At 41.6% G+C, this 18,734-nt stretch overlaps 1 protein-coding gene across 3 annotated transcripts in view; it reads left to right on the top strand.

Moving 5' to 3' along the window:
- LOC134226633 (mucin-4) overlaps positions 1–14,397 on the top strand; it is an 817,146-nt gene extending 802,749 nt beyond the window's left edge. For 2 of the 3 annotated variants that reach the window (XM_062707522.1, XM_062707532.1), the window contains one exon: positions 11,031–14,397. In XM_062707522.1, the coding sequence (XP_062563506.1) occupies positions 11,031–11,196 (166 nt within the window). In that variant the 3' untranslated portion in view covers positions 11,197–14,397. The remainder of the gene's footprint in view (positions 1–11,030) is intronic. The other variant, XM_062707541.1, reaches the window with a different exon arrangement.
- The last annotated feature ends 4,337 nt before the right edge of the window (positions 14,398–18,734 follow it).

Here is an 18,734-nt window from a genome sequence, read left to right as displayed (position 1 = left end):
TCCAGACGGATTCTGTTAAGGACAAGCCTCCTGGAATCCAAATATAAATCTAACAGGCGACGACACTCAATACGGAAGCAATGCACAATTTTCATCTTTTCAATTCAGCTTTGCTGCGTAGGAACTGATTTATGTATTTTTGGATTTTTTGATCGAATCGCATCAGCCGAAACCTATATAAAAGTTCATTTAATCATCATACAATGTTCTGTGAAATTGTTCTGTAGCATACCAACTGCCGTTTTTGCAATTCTGAGGTCAATCGAGCAATCAGAACCAATTTCCAGATCGAATGAGTGACGGAGGTGTATTTTCCTATACATTTTGGCTGAAATCCCCATACAAACTTCAAATAAAATGCGCCAGCTTATGCAACAAGCGATTGAGCTGAAATTTTCAGAGATTGATTTTCTCACCCAAAGACACAATACTGGGGGGTGCCCCGTGGAATTAGACAATTTTTTGTTTCCTGGGCCAGTCTAGTGGGCAGTGTCAACCTTCGGGCTGACTTTGCCTTGCAAACCTACGCGTCCACCGGGCCAAGCTCGGCACGCCGATGACGCTAACGCTTTGGTTGCTTGCAACGAAGACGCTGACGCTTTGGAAGCCTGCTACGATGGCGGCGACGACGGGACCAAAACGTGGCTCGACGATTCCTTCACAGCGATGGTGACGGCCGATGGCTGCTGTATTGCGTTTTCACAAAATTCCGATGATACAGTACACTTCACAAATTCTTTGGCACTCCGACAGTAAAAGTGATCGGACCAAGATGAATACAGTAGTAGGTGCTCCAATCTCCCAAGTTTGTGGAAGAGAAGACGGGGGTGAAAAATTCATTTCCAATGCAAAATAAAAACAAACCGGCTGGCTCTTCCATACTAAAATCCAAGATGGCTGAATAGTGAATTTGGCAGATTGGAACACCTAGTGGTGTATTCATCTTGGATCGGACCAAGATGAATACACCACTAGGTGTTCCAGTTTGCCAAATTCACGATTCAGCCATCTTGGGTTTTAGTATGGGAGAGCCAGCCGGTTTGCTTATGTTTTGCACCGAAAGTGAATTTTTCACCCCCGCCTTCTTCTCGTCCATAAATTGGGCACATTGAAACACCTAGCTGTGTATTCATCTTGGATCGGACCACTGCAGAACACGAAAAAAGTAAAAAAAACAAGTAAATTCGCGCACTAGCCATGTGCTACCTTTGGCGGTTCACCTATAAAAGTCTTGATCCCACGTCGTGCCGCTCCTTTTAGCTCTTTTTTCGGGCTTGAGTTGGTCAACGATGCCGAAAGAGGTGGTGGACTGACGCTTGACAGCGCAGATGTCAGTAATACGTTACGGTGGTTATGGGTGTGAAGCGGGATAGGATCATGGGCAAGAATAGGCAAGATGCTTTCTGTATTTTTATTTTCGATATTTGTTGAATATTTAGATTCATTTAATTTTAATTTTTAGGCAAGTTTTTAATGTACACAATTTAGCAGGTTACAACTTCAAACTTGATGCAGTTTCTTCGCAGATTCCGTAAATAGTCATAGTTGTATTGGTTCATGGCAAAGCAACACCATAGGGGACCGAAAGGTATCGCAATGGAATATGCTTATCCTGAAGCTGAGAGTCCTGGACCATGAAACTTTCTCTGCATCGAAAATGGTCTCCACATCCACAGAGCGTGCTGCATTAGCCTGACTCACCGTTACCGCAATATCTTAAGAAAATACGGGTGATGTACCAAGTCACACTACTGATGAGCTGATCTCTGCAGCCTCGTATGCAGCGTCAACAACCCTTCTGTTCTACGGTCATCAGGTTGTTGACGTCGCAGTGGTTCTGCACTGTTGGTAGCGCGAATTGAGATATTTTTTTCTATTCTTTGCGGTTCGGAAAGTAGATCAATAAGCTCGCGTTTTCAATCCACTTTTAAGGAATATTTCGCTCCCATATATCGCATCTGGGAGGGAGATCTACCTAGTTACTACACCCAACCGGTGATTGTTTGATTTTCTAACGATTCTGTATAAGAACCTACTGAAACCTGTATAAGAACTGGACATATGCGAATATGCTAGATTCTATACGAGACCTTACATTTCTGCAAGCTTTTCTTATAATATTTGTTTGTGAGCTTACATTTTTTGTATAAGAATCGAGCAATTTTGCATATGCCCAGTTTTTATACAGGTGTTGATAGGTCCTTACACAAGCTGGTAAGAAAATCCAACAGTCGCTGGTTGGATGTACACACGAAATTAAAATAAAATTAGACGTCATAAAAAACACATCAAAGCAATCGATGCGCGAAGCGAAATTACCCATTTTTGTTCGCGTATCATCGATGTTTTCGCCAATTTTGTCAAAGCCGGTGGGTGACTTACACGAGTTTTAAACAGCGAACGTTTCGAGTGCGGGCAGTATGAAGTGTCTCGTGAAATATTACGACCCGCGCAGTGAGAAGTGTCCGGAACTGGGTGCTGCGGATAGAGCCGCTTTTCTGCGCTCAAGCGAGTAGAGGGATATTTTGAAATCACTCCCATAAACAAAATTATTTTGCAGTTACTCGGCTGTCAAACATTTCCCGCTCTTCGAATTTCTTTTTCCACGCTGCATGAGGGCGCACAAATGCGCTAGACTCTACATGACTTAACGATTGTTTACATACATTCATGCTCCAATCAGTTGCTGAATCTCAAGAAATTTCGTAACGAGTGCTTTTTAGATGCACTCCTACTAATTTTCCGCTCGAAATATAATGTGAGAATATTTGTCACAAAGAATACAAAACTCAAACAAAGTTTATTTTTATTTTTTCCCAAAATAATAACAATACTTCTCAATATTAGATCAGAAACGAACATAACCACAATCTTCAATGTTTGGCTCCGGCACAATAGAAAATTTTGGCTTCAGTTTGACAACCAAATCGATTCTCTCCGCACCACCCAGGTCCGGAATATATTTTTTTCGTCTCCCTACGGAAGGAATTACAAAATCCCGCCTATTGTATCCGAATGTTTTATATAGGCAATATAAATAATTGGAAGTATTAGTGAAACTAGTACTACGTGCTCTCATTGCTTTCAAGGATGTGTTAAGGCAGGCCTGCTAAACATTTTCAAGCCACGGGCTAATTTTTAGATTGCACACTTGCTCGCGGTCCAGAAAGCATTCAGTATATAACTCTTACAATATTTACAAAATTATCAATATTTTTTCATTAAAAAAACCCAGATTAATCCACCTAGCGTTGGTAGTGCCTTTCTCGCGCATTAAAAAAAATATAAAAAAACACATAATAGAGGTCGAAATAGCACTTTAGGAGGATAGATTTAACGTTTTCCATCAATTCATATGCATTTGCGGCCATTTGAATGCATTGCTGCAATCCTTGAAAAAAAAATTTTTTTTTCCTTTTTGAATTTTTTTCCCACGGGGGGACCCTTGGCAGAAAAACAATGTTTTTTCAATAACTTTGGAACACAATGACCGATCGGGCCAATTTTCAATAGGAAACAAATAGACCGCAATCCGTAACGACTGCAACTTGTTGCGAGCAAATCGAATAATGCTAAGTACCAAAAAGTGTATCTCACATTTGTGTACACACACACACACACATATATATACAGACATCAGATCAATTCGTCGAGCTGAGTCGATTGGTATATAACACTATGGGTCTCCGAGCCTTCTATCAAAAGTTCGGTTTTGGAGTGATCCTATAGCCTTTACGTAGACTTTGTATACGAGAAAGGCAAAAACCAAAAACCTTTTATTGCATTCGAACAACCTTTTTTGTTTATTTTGTTTTCGTCGTAGCATTAGGGATCCATTTGAAACATTACATTGCATTACATTTCAAGTAAATTAATCACATCGGTAAACGGTGTTAAAAAATTGAAAATTTCGTTACTTTACCAGCATATTGAACAGATTTGGTTTAGTTCCCCAACGTTGATAAAGTTGATTGTCTTAATAACAAGCGTCAATACTTGAGTAATATTGATCGTTTTTGCATATCGATTCTTTTGGTAAATGTGCAATATGGCAGGGAAATATAGTCATATCTTTGTGTTTCCTTTTCATGTTTAGAATTGTAACAATGCCATTGTTATTTCTTGTCATTGATTTGAAATGCTCCATTAGTCGAAAGGTCGCTTAAGTTTTCGAAAGAGAAAAAAAAGTTCCTTCACACAGGTCTTTTTTCCCGTCCGTTGCTACCTTCATAAGTATCAAAGCAGACAATTTCTCTATCATTCGAACATGACCATCAATTCCTTTTATGAAGACAGCTACCTTTGCCAAGTTTTTCACGTCAGTATTTCCATCGTTTGCGAGAGAGTAGAATATGAAGCAGGCGACTTTTTCACGTAACGTATACGTTACTATAGCATCCAACTCTTCTGCGACAACTTCTACTCTTCACCGTGTTCCATGCTAAAATAATGCTAATGAACGAGGCTATTTCCTTAGGACACACGATGTAAATAACAACCGAAATGCTTTCCTTAACAAGCTCTCTGTCCTGAAAAGGTTTCATCCGTTTTGCCAAAATCTTACTAACAGCAAAACTTGCCCCGTACTGCATTCTCTGAAACCGGTCTTCCTTTTTTCAACGTGAACGTAAACTACTCGTGCCAATCTTTATTGAAAACGCGATGTTCCACATCAACCTTTTGTGGCTTGGAATCCTCAATAAAATTATTTAAAATAGAGCAAAATAATATTTTTCGTTTCAAGCTTTGAACTTACTTATTTAATACTTTTTAACTCATCGTTTTAATGTTCAATATTGTGCCATAATCAAGTCAAATTTCACAGAATGTACCACAAATTTCCAAACCTGACAGTTATTGTAAGACTAAACATTAGACAAGGAACAAACATAGTATTGTAAGTCAAATTTTAACAAATATGTAAAACACACAACTCATTACCCAATTAATTATAGTTTCCCCTGATGAAGACACCAACCCCGTGTCGAAACGTTGGACAAATATAAATCTTGTTTTAATCCTTAAAGACTGCTTAGCCGTTTTGAGTTAAAATAACAATAAACAGTCGATCATTCGAAAGTACTTATTTAATACTGAATCATGAAAAGAAAAGCTTTTCGAACCAGCTAGGAAAGCTGGCGGGCCGAATCTGAGCTTATTTTTCTTACACGCCGCGGGCCACAAAAAAGGAGTCGAGGGCCACATCCGGCCCGCAGGCCGTACGTTGGGCAGCCCTGAACTAAATTGATTACCAATTTCTTGAGGCTTAAACCGAAATTTGAACGGATTCTTAAAATAAGATAGCAACATTTTTTTGTTAGGGTTTTAAAAAAATATCTCTTTGCTGTTTCTCATCCCAAAAAATAATTGTTCGTTAGTTTCCTTTTCATAACTGACAATTATTTTTAGATTTTCCATTTGTCCAATTATTCATTTTTTTTTTATTTTCAATTTTAAAATAATTTTCCTGTTCTTAAATTTTCCCAATGTTCCAAAAATAAAACTATCCAAATTATCCAATTTACCATTCTTGAACTATTTTTTTGATTTCAAGTTTCTCAATTTAAATTTTTTTTAATATTTGAATTTATTAATCTTTTAAATTTTAGAATTTTTAGATTTCTTAATTTTTAATTTATGAAAATTATAAATTTTTGATCAATCATTTTTTTTTAAATTTTGATATAAAAACATCTATTTTCCAATTTTAAAAATTTTCACCCATCTTTTTTTAATTATTTTTATTTGTTATTAAGTTATCCAATTTTTTTTTGTTTTTCGAATTGCTTTTTTCAGTTTTCTAATTTTTCAGTTCAAGAACATTCATATATTCTTATTTTTCGATATCCTATTTTCCAATTCTGGAATTTTGTAATTTCTTCCAGTTTTCAAGCAAGACATGTTTCTGCGATATTGTTTCTACGGTGTCCTCATAAGAATGAACCGATTTTGAGTTTGAAGACTGGTTTTATGTTACTTGCTTGAAATTGGTTGATTTTGTGCTTTACGTCGCAATTTTTAAAAATTATTTTTCAATTGTTTAAAATTAGAAAACGGTTTCAATTATAAACATGGAAAAATTGCTACACCCCTCCCGTGTCGATTGGAATAAATATCTCAATTTTCTTTGAAAAATAACAACGCAATTAGCGTTTAAAATCTTATAATGGGTTTGTGGCCCCTATTTTCTATTGTGAAACTACCATTTACAATAGGATTCTTAGATTGTATAACATTTCGCCGAAAACTATTTCGCGGAATTCATTTTCGCGGTCGAACATTTCGCGAAATAACATTTGGCGGTTTGTAACTTTTGGCGGTACGACATTTGGCGGTTTTGTACGACATTTGGCGGTTTGTACCTTTTCGCCGAATGACTTTTGGCGGAATGTACCATTTCGCGGAATGCACCATTTCGCGGAATATTATTAGTAATAGCTTAATGTTCATTCAGCACTTCCACAATTATTACCTGCGAAGTTTCACACGATATTAATACGTTAAAACTTATATACCTAAAAAAGCCGACAATTTTTGTTTCGATTTCCTAGGCCGGGCCAGACGTTGAACCCAGTCTTCTTCAGCATAGTGTTGCTTGGTAGCTCCGCATCTTCCCACACGGCTAAGGAAGATCTCCCAGAATATGTGAAGTAGTTGTCAAAATTTAAATTGCTTCTTACAAATCCTTTATAATATCTGGCAGATGGGCCAGATTAGAGGCCTGAATAAGAGAAACGCGGATATGTATGTACCGCCAATCGATCCGTCAAAAAACAGCAGCCAATCGAGCAGGAAACCTGTTAAGTAGCCAATATCAAATAACTGAAAACGACTAAATTCGATTTTATGCCATTTTTAAATTAATAAAGTTGAATGCATTTTACATTAGTTTGCAATAATAGATGCAAGTCATTTATAGATTAAGAAATAATATTGTATTGTTTATTTGGATTCTCTTGTTATGTTATTTGGACACATTAAATATCAGATTATGAGATTTTATCTACATAAACCGTTTCGTGCTTTAATGTGTTGTTCTTTAATGAAAAAGATTGACTGCAGTGTTGGCAGAGTCATATTTCCTATCCGCGTTTTTCTCATCCAGGTCTTTAGGTCAGATATAATGAAGGGAGTATGTCCTCTTTTTACCTGGTTACGGATAGACGTTTTTTATGAATAACCCTTTATTTCTTCCTTTCGCCTTATACCGAAATAACGTATTTATTTAAATATGGCATTACATCCTCCCTTCGCCATGTACCGGAAAGACTCTACCATTTAAAGAAGGCATTGTTTTTTTTCTTCGCCTTATACCGGGCAGATTCGTTCTTTTATAGAAGGTTTTATCAACTCCTGTTGCCTTTTACCTGGCAGACGCATCCATACGCCTTATATCGCACAGATGCGTTAATTAAAAGAAGGTGTTACTCCTACCTTCGCCTTATACCAGGCAGACGGGTTCTTTCAAAGAAGCAACTATCAACTCCTTTCGCCTTATCTCGGACATATTCATCCATTTAGAGAAGACGTTACTCCTCCCTTCGCCTTATACTGGGCAAGCACATTCTTTTAAAGAAGCCATTATCAACTCCTGTCGTCTTATACCGGGCAGATGGATCCATTTAAAGGAGTCATTACCCCTCCCTTCGCCTTATACCGAGAAGACGCGTTCATTTAAAGAAGGCATTATCAGCTCCTTTCGATTTATGCCGGGCAGATGCATTCTTTCAAAGAAGGCATTACTCCTCCCTTCGCCTTATACCGGGCAGACACGTTCTTTTAAAAAAGTCATTATCAACTCCTTTCGCCTTATACAGGTTCGGTCCGGGTTCCGATTTGAAAAATTAGTACAATATTGGGTTCGGGTCGGGTACGGGTTTGTGAGATAAAACAAGTCGGGTTCGGGTCGAGCACGAGCTTAAGAAATCAAACACTGAATACACTTGTTAATTGTGAGGCTAGTTCGTTATTTGGGCTTACATTTTTTTCGATTTAAAAATTAAACCGAAAATGTCTAGTTTGAATTTTCGGGCAAGACTTCGTCGAGTACGGGTTTACGAATTCAAACATTCTCGGGTACGGGTCGGGTCCGGGTTTAAAGGAAATTTACAAATCGGGTTCGGGTCGGGTTTGCAAACCCGACCATCTCTAGGGCAAACAAACGCATTCATTCAAAGTAGGCGTTATCTTTTTCCTTTCCCGGGCAGATTCGTTAATTCATAGAAAGGACTACCTCATTTCTTTTCTTTATACCGAGCAAACGTGTCCATTTCAAGGAGGTATTGTCCCCTAACTTTGCGTTACAACGACCGGTTGTGGTCATTCAAAGAAGGCATTACATTCTTCCATTACAATAAATCACAATCCAAAAGAATATAACCCAGATTGCATGTAATTAAGCAGAAATCCATAAATATTTCAATTTCTAATTGAATTCCGCCAAATGGCATTCCGCGGAATGGTTTTCGGTGAAAAGGTACATTCCGCGAAATGTCTTTCGGAAAAATGGTGCATTCCGCGAAACGTGTTTCGGAGAGTTGATACATTGCGCGGAATGTCGTACCGCGAAAAAAAATTCCGCGAAGTGTTTTTCGGCGAAATAGTATTCAACCGGATTCTTATTTTATCCTGTTATGAGCAACAGTAGAGTTTATTGTAATAACAATAAAATTTATCGTATGGTTACAATAATTTCTATTTTAATTCTATTGAGCTTTTTTATTAGGCTGTGATTACGATGCAGATACGGGATTGGCACAGGTAAATGCTTTTCGAAATTCAATTTTCAATACTTTAACGCCTTCAACACTACGAATATCATGATAAAATTACTAACGCGGACTACCGAGATAAGAAAATCATGGGAACTGAATTTGCAAACAGCTGTATCTCAGGCGCCTTTCTACCAATTTTGATAATTTTTCATGGATGTCTTATCCATCACATCTAGTTTCACCGTACCGGTGAGTTGTATTTCTAGGGATTCCAACATTTTTCCTAGAGGGGCGTGAGTGAGGATTTTTTTTCAAAATACAGTCAATTTCGCATTACATGACATACTTCAGTACTGAGCATCATTAACAGGTTCATAAAAGTCTTATTACACTAGTTTAGTATTGACAATACTATGTCTGAACAATATGTTTCTTCTGGACATCCCTAGCGATCCTCAAGTGGCCTCTATACTGACGAAAGACGATATGCAAATTTTGAAGAGGAAATACACGAAAACCCTTGCCAATAGAAACCCCGTCATATCCATGCTAGTCCTTACAGCTCACGCGAATGATTTGCAACTCGGTTATACCTAAACCAGATATTCTAGGTTCCCCAAATTGCTCTGGAGTTTGGATCAATTGGTCTACCAGATCAACTGGGCTCGATATGAATCTGACAGGTGCCAGACTTGTCCATGTTAATCTCCAAAAGCCCCCACGTATATCTTACAGCTCAGTGATACCCAAACCAGATGTTCTAGTTTCTCCAAACTGTTCAAGAGTTTGGGTCAATTGGTCTACCAGATCAACTACGGCTGATCACAAAGCCAGTCATGTCAATACAAATCCCTAGAGCCCACTCAGTTGTACCCAAACCAGATGTTCTAAGTTCTCCAAATTGTTCTGGAGTTTGGGTCAATTGGTCTACCAGGTCAACTAGCAACTAGTCACGTCTATATAACTGCCTTTGGCCTTCGCGCATATTGTGCTGCTTAGTTATACCAAAATAAGAAGTTTTAGGTTCTCCAAACTGTTCTGTAGTTTTGATCAATTGATCTACCAGGTCAACTACGCCTGAACATAAAGCCGACAACTACCAGTCATGTCCATTCAAATCCCTAGTGTCCACGCGTATGATGGTCTACTCGTTTATACCCGAGCCAGCCATTTTGGGATTTTCCATACTATTCTGGAGTTTGGATAAATTGGTCTACAAAGTCAACAGAGATTGATGCAAATGTGGCAGCAACTAGTTCTGTCCACACAGCTCCCTCCGGCCTTGGCGTACATTGTTCAAATCAGTTACACCCATATCAGATGTTCTAGGTTCTCCAAACTGTTCTGGAGTTTGGATCAATGTGTCTATCTGGTCAACTAGGGGTAGTGGCGGGACCATCATCATCATCATCATCATTAACTGAGCTCGATACATATTTCTAAGCAACTAGTCCTATCCGTACAGCTCCCGTGTTTTTTACAATTCGTTTAAATATAAAAAAAATATCCCATTTTTTATGAGGGGGTTCTTCGTATTTTTTTTCGGGAAATTTTTCGGTATTTCCTCTGCAAATTCTTTGGCAAATGATTCGGAGTTTCCTTGGCAAATAAATGGAAATGTCTTCGGCAATTTCTTCAAAACTTCACTTTGCGAATTCTTTGGGATTGCCTCGGGATTCTTTTCCGGATTTCCTCAGCAAATTCTTCAAAAATTCATCGTCAAGTATTTTCGTCGGAATTTTCTCAGCTTTTTTTTAGGATCTCTCCACAAAAATCCTTCACAAATCCTATAAAAATCCTCCGGAAGTTCTTCGCCAAGTTCTTCCACCAAATGTTCTCAGGATATTCTTCGAAATTTCTCTCCGGAAATTCTTCACAATTTTCTAGAAATTCTATGAAATTTTCTCAGCAAACTCTTCGGAATTTTTCGAAAATATCTACGAATTTCTCACCTCAAATTCTTCAAATTTTCTAGGCAAAGTTTCCTAAATTTTCTCGGCAAATTATGTCCTTAAAATTTTTTGGTCAATTTCTCAGGAATTCATCGGGAAAATGATTAATATTTCCTCACCAATTTAGTTGGAATTTCCTCGACAAGTTCTTCGGAATTTCCTCCACATTTTTTTGAAATTTCATAGGCAATTTCCCTTCGTAATGAACTCGGCAAAATCTTCCCTTTTTTCTTGATATTTCTCGATGATAATAATAAAACAATTAGTAAACATCTCGTCGTATCCGATTCACCCCAATAGTTAACAAAACATTTATTGATTAATCGACTTTTACGCCATAACTTCTCGGAAACTTTATTTTTAGGGTATTTAATAAGGTAAAAAGCCGTAGCGCCCACATGAAGTCGCATCGACCACAAGATGCCAGTGACCAGTTGCAACACCAACTGCAGCTTCATCAGCAACAGCTGCAACAACAACAGCAGCAGCAACAGCAACAACAACAACAACAACATACGTCCTCAACGTAAACGGAGGTTAAGTTGACAGGCTTCGCTACTCCAGCAGCCTGTCAGCCGAGGTGAAACCAAATCCAAGCGATAAAAAGACATTTTTCGGAGACAATCTTCAATCAGTATGTTTACAAGTGAATTACAAACCGAAAGCCACCTCGAAATTAGTAATTGTAAAACAAAACAAAAAAAAAACAAACACACCTGAGCAAATCACTGAAACGGAGGTTGTAAAATATAAACAAATGCAAATAAATACGTCAAAGAACCCACAGAAAAGTTAGAGAAAACATTGAAACTAATTACATTAAAAGAAAAAAACGGTGAGGGCGACCATGTTGCCCCCCTGCAAATTGTCAAATTATCATCAGCATAGAATATATATACAAACTCATTTTGACAGACGCAACACATTCACTTACACGCATACATTGAAGTACGAACTTCCAGTTTAAAATTATACATAAAGTATCTATTTGACCGTGTAAGGACTCTCCATATAGACATACGTTTAGAATTAAGAAGAGAAAACTGTTTTGTAAACTTTTTGTTGTTGATCTTTCTACACTTTAAAATAAAGAGAAAAGAAACATAAATATAGTACATAATTCAACGTGTAAATATAAGAATTGTTATTGCAGAAAAAAAAAGATGGACAAAGAATTACTCGTAATCTTTTAAATGGAACTATTTCTTAGTAACGTAAGAGGGTGCAAAATCAAAACAAAACAACAGAAAACCGAGGGCGTGGCCTTTTTCGTAGTGTAAACAAGAGTCGTTTTAAACAGAATAGGTCCGATGATCCGGCCCCCACCCTCCCTTCCTGTATTCAAACTGTTTCTCTTACTCGCGCACATACACACAGTCATATGCAGTCATTCACCCACTTTTTGACAGTAGATTGTTACTATCGCAACTTTCACCAACCGAAACGAAACAATTACGACAAACCCAGAACAGCAACTCTAGATGACTTTTAATCTTTCCAGTATTATAGAAGAAAATTGTCAAACAAACACAACTGTCATATGAAACCGTTTCGACGGAGTAGGCAATCGTTCCTTCCTATGAAAGTCTCTCTTTCTCTCTTACACTCTATTTAGAATAGAAAGACAAATTTAATCCATACTCTCAGAAAGTAAAAATAGATGAAAAGGGAGAAAGAAAGTAAAAAAACATGGTTGTACCTAGTAAATAAGTGTTGATCGATGTCCCTAATTCTAATGAATATTATTATTACAGTATAAGAAGCATTCACTCCATGAACAGAAAATGGAACGAGTATGAAAATCATGCAAAAAGTGGAAAAGAACGAGCAAATGAGGCTAAATGATGCCGGTGTAAATTGGTGTTCATTATATGTTTATTGACGCTCTATGCCAGCAGTTCAGTTATTTCACGATTTTAAGTAACAGTCAATCATCTAACATACTTGTCCACGATGGCTTAAGCGTATGTGAATCAATCAGCTCAAAATGGCGCCCAACTTACTTGATGGCAATAACTCGCTCACACAACACAAAATCACGGATACTTGCAGGAAAAATGTAGTAACTGACTACCAAGTATCTTCTATTATGTTTGTATGGAACTTTGACTAATCTACCGAACGAACAAGCAAACACAAAAAAAAATCGAAAAAACAGATTTTCAAAGGTGTGATCATATTAGCTTTTCTATTGATTGTGATATTAGTTTCTCGAAATCGATGAGTGAAATTACAAAACGGCCAATCGGAAGATTGTCAACCGAATGAAGCAGAATTAGCGATGCATTCTATTGTCCTAAATATTATTGTAGAATGGAAAACCAAACTCAAATGCTCAAATTAGTCTATTTTGAAACACTGTACTTTTTCTATCTTGATATGGATTACGCCTTTTTGTCTCTTATCTGTAACTATTCAGTCCATTGGTACACTGAATCCAAACATCATCCTAAGATCCTAAGGTTGTTATTTAAATATGTTGTTGCATTGGAGAAATTTTTGAAATGATAAGCAAAGATAATTTGTTCCAGGTAGTGCGACGACAGGAAGATGTTAGGATACTGCGTATTCGGAATAGCGAAGCCAAAATCGAATGGAAGATTAGGGCGATCAGACCGAAAACGAACGAAAACAAGTTTGACTAGGTTAGTCTGTCAAATGATCTTGACAAGAGATAGAGAAGTCACTTGACAGGGCAAATCGATTCGCGCTCAATCCACCATCATACTCTGTGTTGTGATTCGTATCTAATAAGTATCTATTCAGGAAATTCAAACCTAAAAATCGAAGCAAATCAAAAACAGCGCACGGGGCGAACTGCGGGCAAATCAATCAAAACAGAAGCTGTGCTAAGCGAAGATGTGAAACGATTGTTTGAAGAAGTATGAAGGTTGGTTACTCTCGAAAAAAAAAACAAGCTGACTTAGGAAGCTATATGCTTTTTGATTCAAGTTGAAGTTAAAAATGCCTCTCGGGATCCAAAACTACATGCACTTGTGTCAAGAGCATCCTATTCAAAATGGAAGCCAAAGCAACAGTGCTTTGAATAATAAAAATGACAGTTCTAGTTGGTTTCCGTTTTAAATGGGGTGTCCTTGAAAACACGAGTGAATTTAGTTTTGGTTTCCGAGAGGCTAACGAGGTAACGTTCAATTCCTACTCCCAGATTGAACACCAAAATCAGCAGGGATTCCAAAAGAAACTGTTTGCATTTTTCGGGAGAAGGATTTCGAATTGAAATTCTATAAAAATTCTAATAAATAGAATTTAAATAAACCATTGGATCCTAATTGCAAAAAAAAAACCTTAACACTACTTGACGGTTCCGGACAGCCTGCCGGACCATTGTACAATTTCTCCGGCGAGACAGTTGCTGTTTTAGTTGCCGCCAAATATATATACCCAACAACTGACTCTTCTAGCGTTATTTCAGCGCTGCAGAATGAGCCGCTCAAACTCCCCTGGATCTAGAACGTCCTCGCTAATAAACGCCGGCATACGAATTTTACCTTGATCCCACCGCGGATTAACGGGGAACGGTAGTCGGCTATCAGAACCGGTGCTGCCTGTCCTCCTGGCCGATACGAAGGACTGAATTCGGAATCAAGTCATTCAGGAGTGAAACAATAACTGGAGAGCATCAAACTCTCCCAAGTTGCGGAATGTTAAGAGGTCCGCTTCCTGGATCAACCCACCCAAACTGAAGAACCAACAGCCAATCCACCCTAATTGAAGAATAGCAGATGGTAAAAAAAAAAGAACCAACCAGCTCACTCATAACTTCGGTGCGGGTCCATTCCGGATCTCTCGCGAAGTTTGTAAGTCTGTAAGGTCCTTTTCCCTCCTCCTCCTGGATCTTTTTTCTAACCCTTATTAAGGGCACCGGCTCTCAACCTTTTGGATTGAAAAAGGTACCACCTTTTTTACTGTGAATAAAAATAAGCGTAACCCTTAAAGTGTATGAAAAATGGAGGTTGAAACGAGCCTCTTGAAGAGATGCTTCTGAGCTTTTTGATGGCAGGTTTACGAGCCTTTCAAAAGGCGGCTTTCGAGTCACATAAAAGGAGGCTTCTGATCCTTTTAAAAATAGAATTCCAAGCCTCTTGAATAAACATTCTGAGCCTCTTGAAAAAGGGCTACCGAGCATCTTGAAAGGCAGATTCCGTACCTTTAGAAAGGAGGCTTTCGAGCCTCTTGACAGGAGGCTTCCGGATCATTAGAAAGGAAGCTACCAAACCTCTTGAAAGGAGGCTACCGAGCCGCTTAAAAAGGAGGCTTCCGAGCCTCTTGAAAGGAGGCCTTCGAGCCTCTTGAAAGGAAGCTTCCGAGCCTCTTGAAAGGAGGCCTCCGAGCCTCTTGAAAGAAGCCCTCCGAGCCTCTTGAAAAAAGGCCTCCGAGCCTCTTGAAAGGAGGCCTCCGAGCCTCTTGAAAGGAGACTTCCGAGCCTCTTGAAAGGAGGCTTCCGAGCCTCTTGAAAGGAGGCTTCCGAGCCTCTTGGAAGGAGGCTTCCGAGCCTCTTGGAAGGAGGCTTCCGAGCCTCTTGGAAGGAGGCTTCCGAGCCTCTTGGAAGGAGGCTTCCGAGCCTCTTGGAAGGAGGCTTGCGCCTCTTGGAAGGAGGCTTCTGAGGCCTCTTGGAAGGAGGCTTCTGAGCCTCTTGGAAGGAGGCTTGAGCCTCTTGGAAGGAGGCTTCTGAGCCTCTTGGAAGGAGGCTTCTGAGGCCTCTTGGAAGGAGGCCTGAGCCTCTTGGAGGAGGCTTGAGCCTCTTGGAAGGAGGCTTCTGAGCCTCTTGGAGGAGGCTCTGAGCCTCTTGGAAGGAGGCTTCCAGGCCTCTTGGAAGGAGGCCTGAGCCTCTTGGAAGGAGGCTTCCAGGCCTCTTGGAAGGAGGCTTCCAGGCCTCTTGAAGGAGGCCTGAGCCTCTTGGAAGGAGGCTCGAGCCTCTTGGAAGGAGGCTTCTGAGCCTCTTGAAAGGAGGCTTCTGAGCCTCTTGAAAGGAGGCTCTGAGCCTCTTGAAAGGAGGCTTCTGAGCCTCTTGAAAGGAGGCTTGAGCCTCTTGAAAGGAGGCTCTGAGCCTCTTGAAAGGAGGCTTCTGAGCCTCTTGAAAGGAGGCTTCTGAGCCTCTTGAAAGGAGGCTCTGAGCCTCTTGAAAGGAGGCTTCCTGAGCCTCTTGAAAGGAGGCTCTGAGCCTCTTGAAAGGAGGCCTGAGCCTCTTGAAAGGAGGCTTCTGAGCCTCTTGAAAGGAGGCTTGAGCCTCTTGAAAGGAGGCTTCTGAGCCTCTTGAAAGGAGGCTTCTGAGCCTCTTGAAAGGAGGCTTCTGAGCCTCTTGAAAGGAGGCTTCCAGAGCCTCTTGAAAGGAGGCTCTGAGCCTCTTGAAAGGAGGCTCTGAGCCTCTTGAAAGGAGGCTTCCTGGAGCCTCTTGAAAGGAGGCCTGAGCCTCTTGAAAGGAGGCTTCTGAGCCTCTTGAAAGGAGGCTCTGAGCCTCTTGAAAGGAGGCTTCTGAGCCTCTTGAAAGGAGGCCTGAGCCTCTTGAAAGGAGGCTCTGAGGCCTCTTGAAAGGAGGCTTCCAGCCTCTTGAAAGGAGGCTCTGAGCCTCTTGAAAGGAGGCCTGAGCCTCTTGAAAGGAGGCTTGAGCCTCTTGAAAGGAGGCTTCCAGGCCTCTTGAAAGGAGGCTTGGAGCCTCTTGAAAGGAGGCTCTGAGCCTCTTGAAAGGAGGCTTCTGAGCCTCTTGAAAGGAGGCTCTGAGCCTCTTGAAAGGAGGCTTCCTGAGCCTCTTGAAAGGAGGCTCTGAGCCTCTTGAAAGGAGGCTTCTGAGCCTCTTGAAGGAGGCTTGGAGCCTCTTGAAAGGAGGCTCTGAGGCCTCTTGAAAGGAGGCTTCTGAGGCCTCTTGAAAGGAGGCTCTGAGCCTTTCTTGAAAGGAGGCTTCCAGGCCTCTTGAAAGGAGGCTTCTGAGCCTCTTGAAAGGAGGCTCTGAGCCTCTTGAAAGGAGGCTTCCAGGCCTCTTGAAAGGAGGCTCTGAGCCTCTTGAAAGGAGGCTCTGAGCCTCTTGAAAGGAGGCTTGAGGCCTCTTGAAAGGAGGCTTGAGCCTCTTGAAAGGAGGCTCTGGAGCCTCTTGAAAGGAGGCTTCGAGGCCTCTTGAAAGGAGGCCTGAGCCTCTTGAAAGGAGGCCTGAGCCTCTTGAAAGGAGGCTCTGAGCCTCTTGAAAGGAGGCTTGAGCCTCTTGAAAGGAGGCTCTGAGCCTCTTGAAAGGAGGCTTCCAGGCCTCTTGAAAGGAGGCTCTGAGGCCTCTTGAAAGGAGGCTTGAGCCTCTTGAAGGAGGCTTCTGAGCCTCTTGAAAGGAGGCTTCCTGAGCCTCTTGAAAGGAGGCCTGAGCCTCTTGAAAGGAGGCTCTGAGCCTCTTGAAGGAGGCTTCTGAGCCTCTTGAAAGGAGGCTCTGAGCCTCTTGAAAGGAGGCTCTGAGCCTCTTGAAAGGAGGCTTCTGAGCCTCTTGAAAGGAGGCTTGAGCCTCTTGAAAGGAGGCCTGAGCCTCTTGAAAGGAGGCTTCTGAGCCTCTTGAAAGGAGGCTTGAGGCCTCTTGAAAGGAGGCTTCTGAGCCTCTTGAAAGGAGGCTTCCAGGCCTCTTGAAAGGAGGCTCTGAGCCTCTTGAAAGGAGGCTCTGAGCCTCTTGAAAGGAGGCTTCTGAGCCTCTTGAAAGGAGGCTTCTGAGCCTCTTGAAAGGAGGCTTGAGCCTCTTGAAAGGAGGCTTCCTGAGCCTCTTGAAAGGAGGCTTCTGAGCCTCTTGAAAGGAGGCCTTGAGCCTCTTGAAAGGAGGCTTCCCTCTTGAAAGGAGGCTTCTGGAGCTCTCTTGAAAGGAGGCCTGAGCCTCTTGAAAGGAGGCTTCCTGAGCCTCTTGAAAGGAGGCTCTGAGCCTCTTGAAAGGAGGCTTGAGCCTCTTGAAAGGAGGCTCTGAGCCTCTTGAAAGGAGGCTTCTGAGCCTCTTGAAAGGAGGCTTCTGAGCCTCTTGAAAGGAGGCTCTGAGCCTCTTGAAAGGAGGCTCTGAGCTCTTGAAAGGAGGCTCTGAGCCTCTTGAAAGGAGGCCTGAGCCTCTTGAAAGGAGGCTTCTGAGCTCTTGAAAGGAGGCTTGAGGCCTCTTGAAAGGAGGCTTCTGAGCCTCTTGAAAGGAGGCTCTGAGCCTCTTGAAAGGAGGCTTCCTGAGCCTCTTGAAAGGAGGCTCTGAGCCTCTTGAAAGGAGGCTTCTGAGCCTCTTGAAAGGAGGCTTCTGAGCCTCTTGAAAGGAGGCTTCCTGAGCCTCTTGAAAGGAGGCTTCCTGAGCCTCTTGAAAGGAGGCTTGAGCCTCTTGAAAGGAGGCTTCCTGAGCCTCTTGAAAGGAGGCTGAGCCTCTTGAAAGGAGGCTTCTGAGCCTCTTGAAAGGAGGCTTCTGAGCCTCTTGAAAGGAGGCTGGAGCCTCTTGAAAGGAGGCTTCTGAGCCTCTTGAAAGGAGGCCTGAGCCTCTTGAAAGGAGGCTTCTGAGCCTCTTGAAAGGAGGCTTCTGAGCCTCTTGAAAGGAGGCCTGAGCCTCTTGAAAGGAGGCTCTGAGCCTCTTGAAAGGAGGCCTGAGCCTCTTGAAAGGAGGCTTCCTGAGCCTCTTGAAAGGAGGCCTGAGCCTCTTGAAAGGAGGCCTCTGAGCCTCTTGAAAGGGAGGCCTGAGCCTCTTGAAAGGAGGCCTGAAAGGAGGCCCTGAGGCCTCTTGAAAGGAGGCCTGAGCCTCTTGAAAGGAGGCCTCTGAGCCTCTTGAAAGGAGGCCTGAGCTCTTGAAAGGAGGCCCGAGGCCTCTTGAAAGGAGGCTCTGAGCCTCTTGAAAGGAGGCCTCAGGCCTCTTGAAGGAGGCCTCAGAGCCTCTTGAAAGGAGGCCTCCGAGCCTCTTGAAAGGAGGCCTGAGCCTCTTGAAAGGAGGCCTCTGAGCCTCTTGAAAGGAGGAGGCCTGAGCCTCTTGAAAGGAGGCCTGAGCCTCTTGAAAGGAGGCCTCTGAGGCCTCTTGAAAGGAGGCCTCCAGGCCTCTTGAAAGGAGGCCTGAGAGCCTCTTGAAAGGAGGCCT

This window comes from Armigeres subalbatus, chromosome 1 (genome assembly GCF_024139115.2).
Source record: "Armigeres subalbatus isolate Guangzhou_Male chromosome 1, GZ_Asu_2, whole genome shotgun sequence".
In the NCBI taxonomy this organism is placed as follows: Eukaryota; Metazoa; Arthropoda; class Insecta; order Diptera; family Culicidae; genus Armigeres; species Armigeres subalbatus.
Note: the sequence above shows the minus strand (reverse complement) of the source record. Positions and strands in the feature narration are given on the sequence as shown.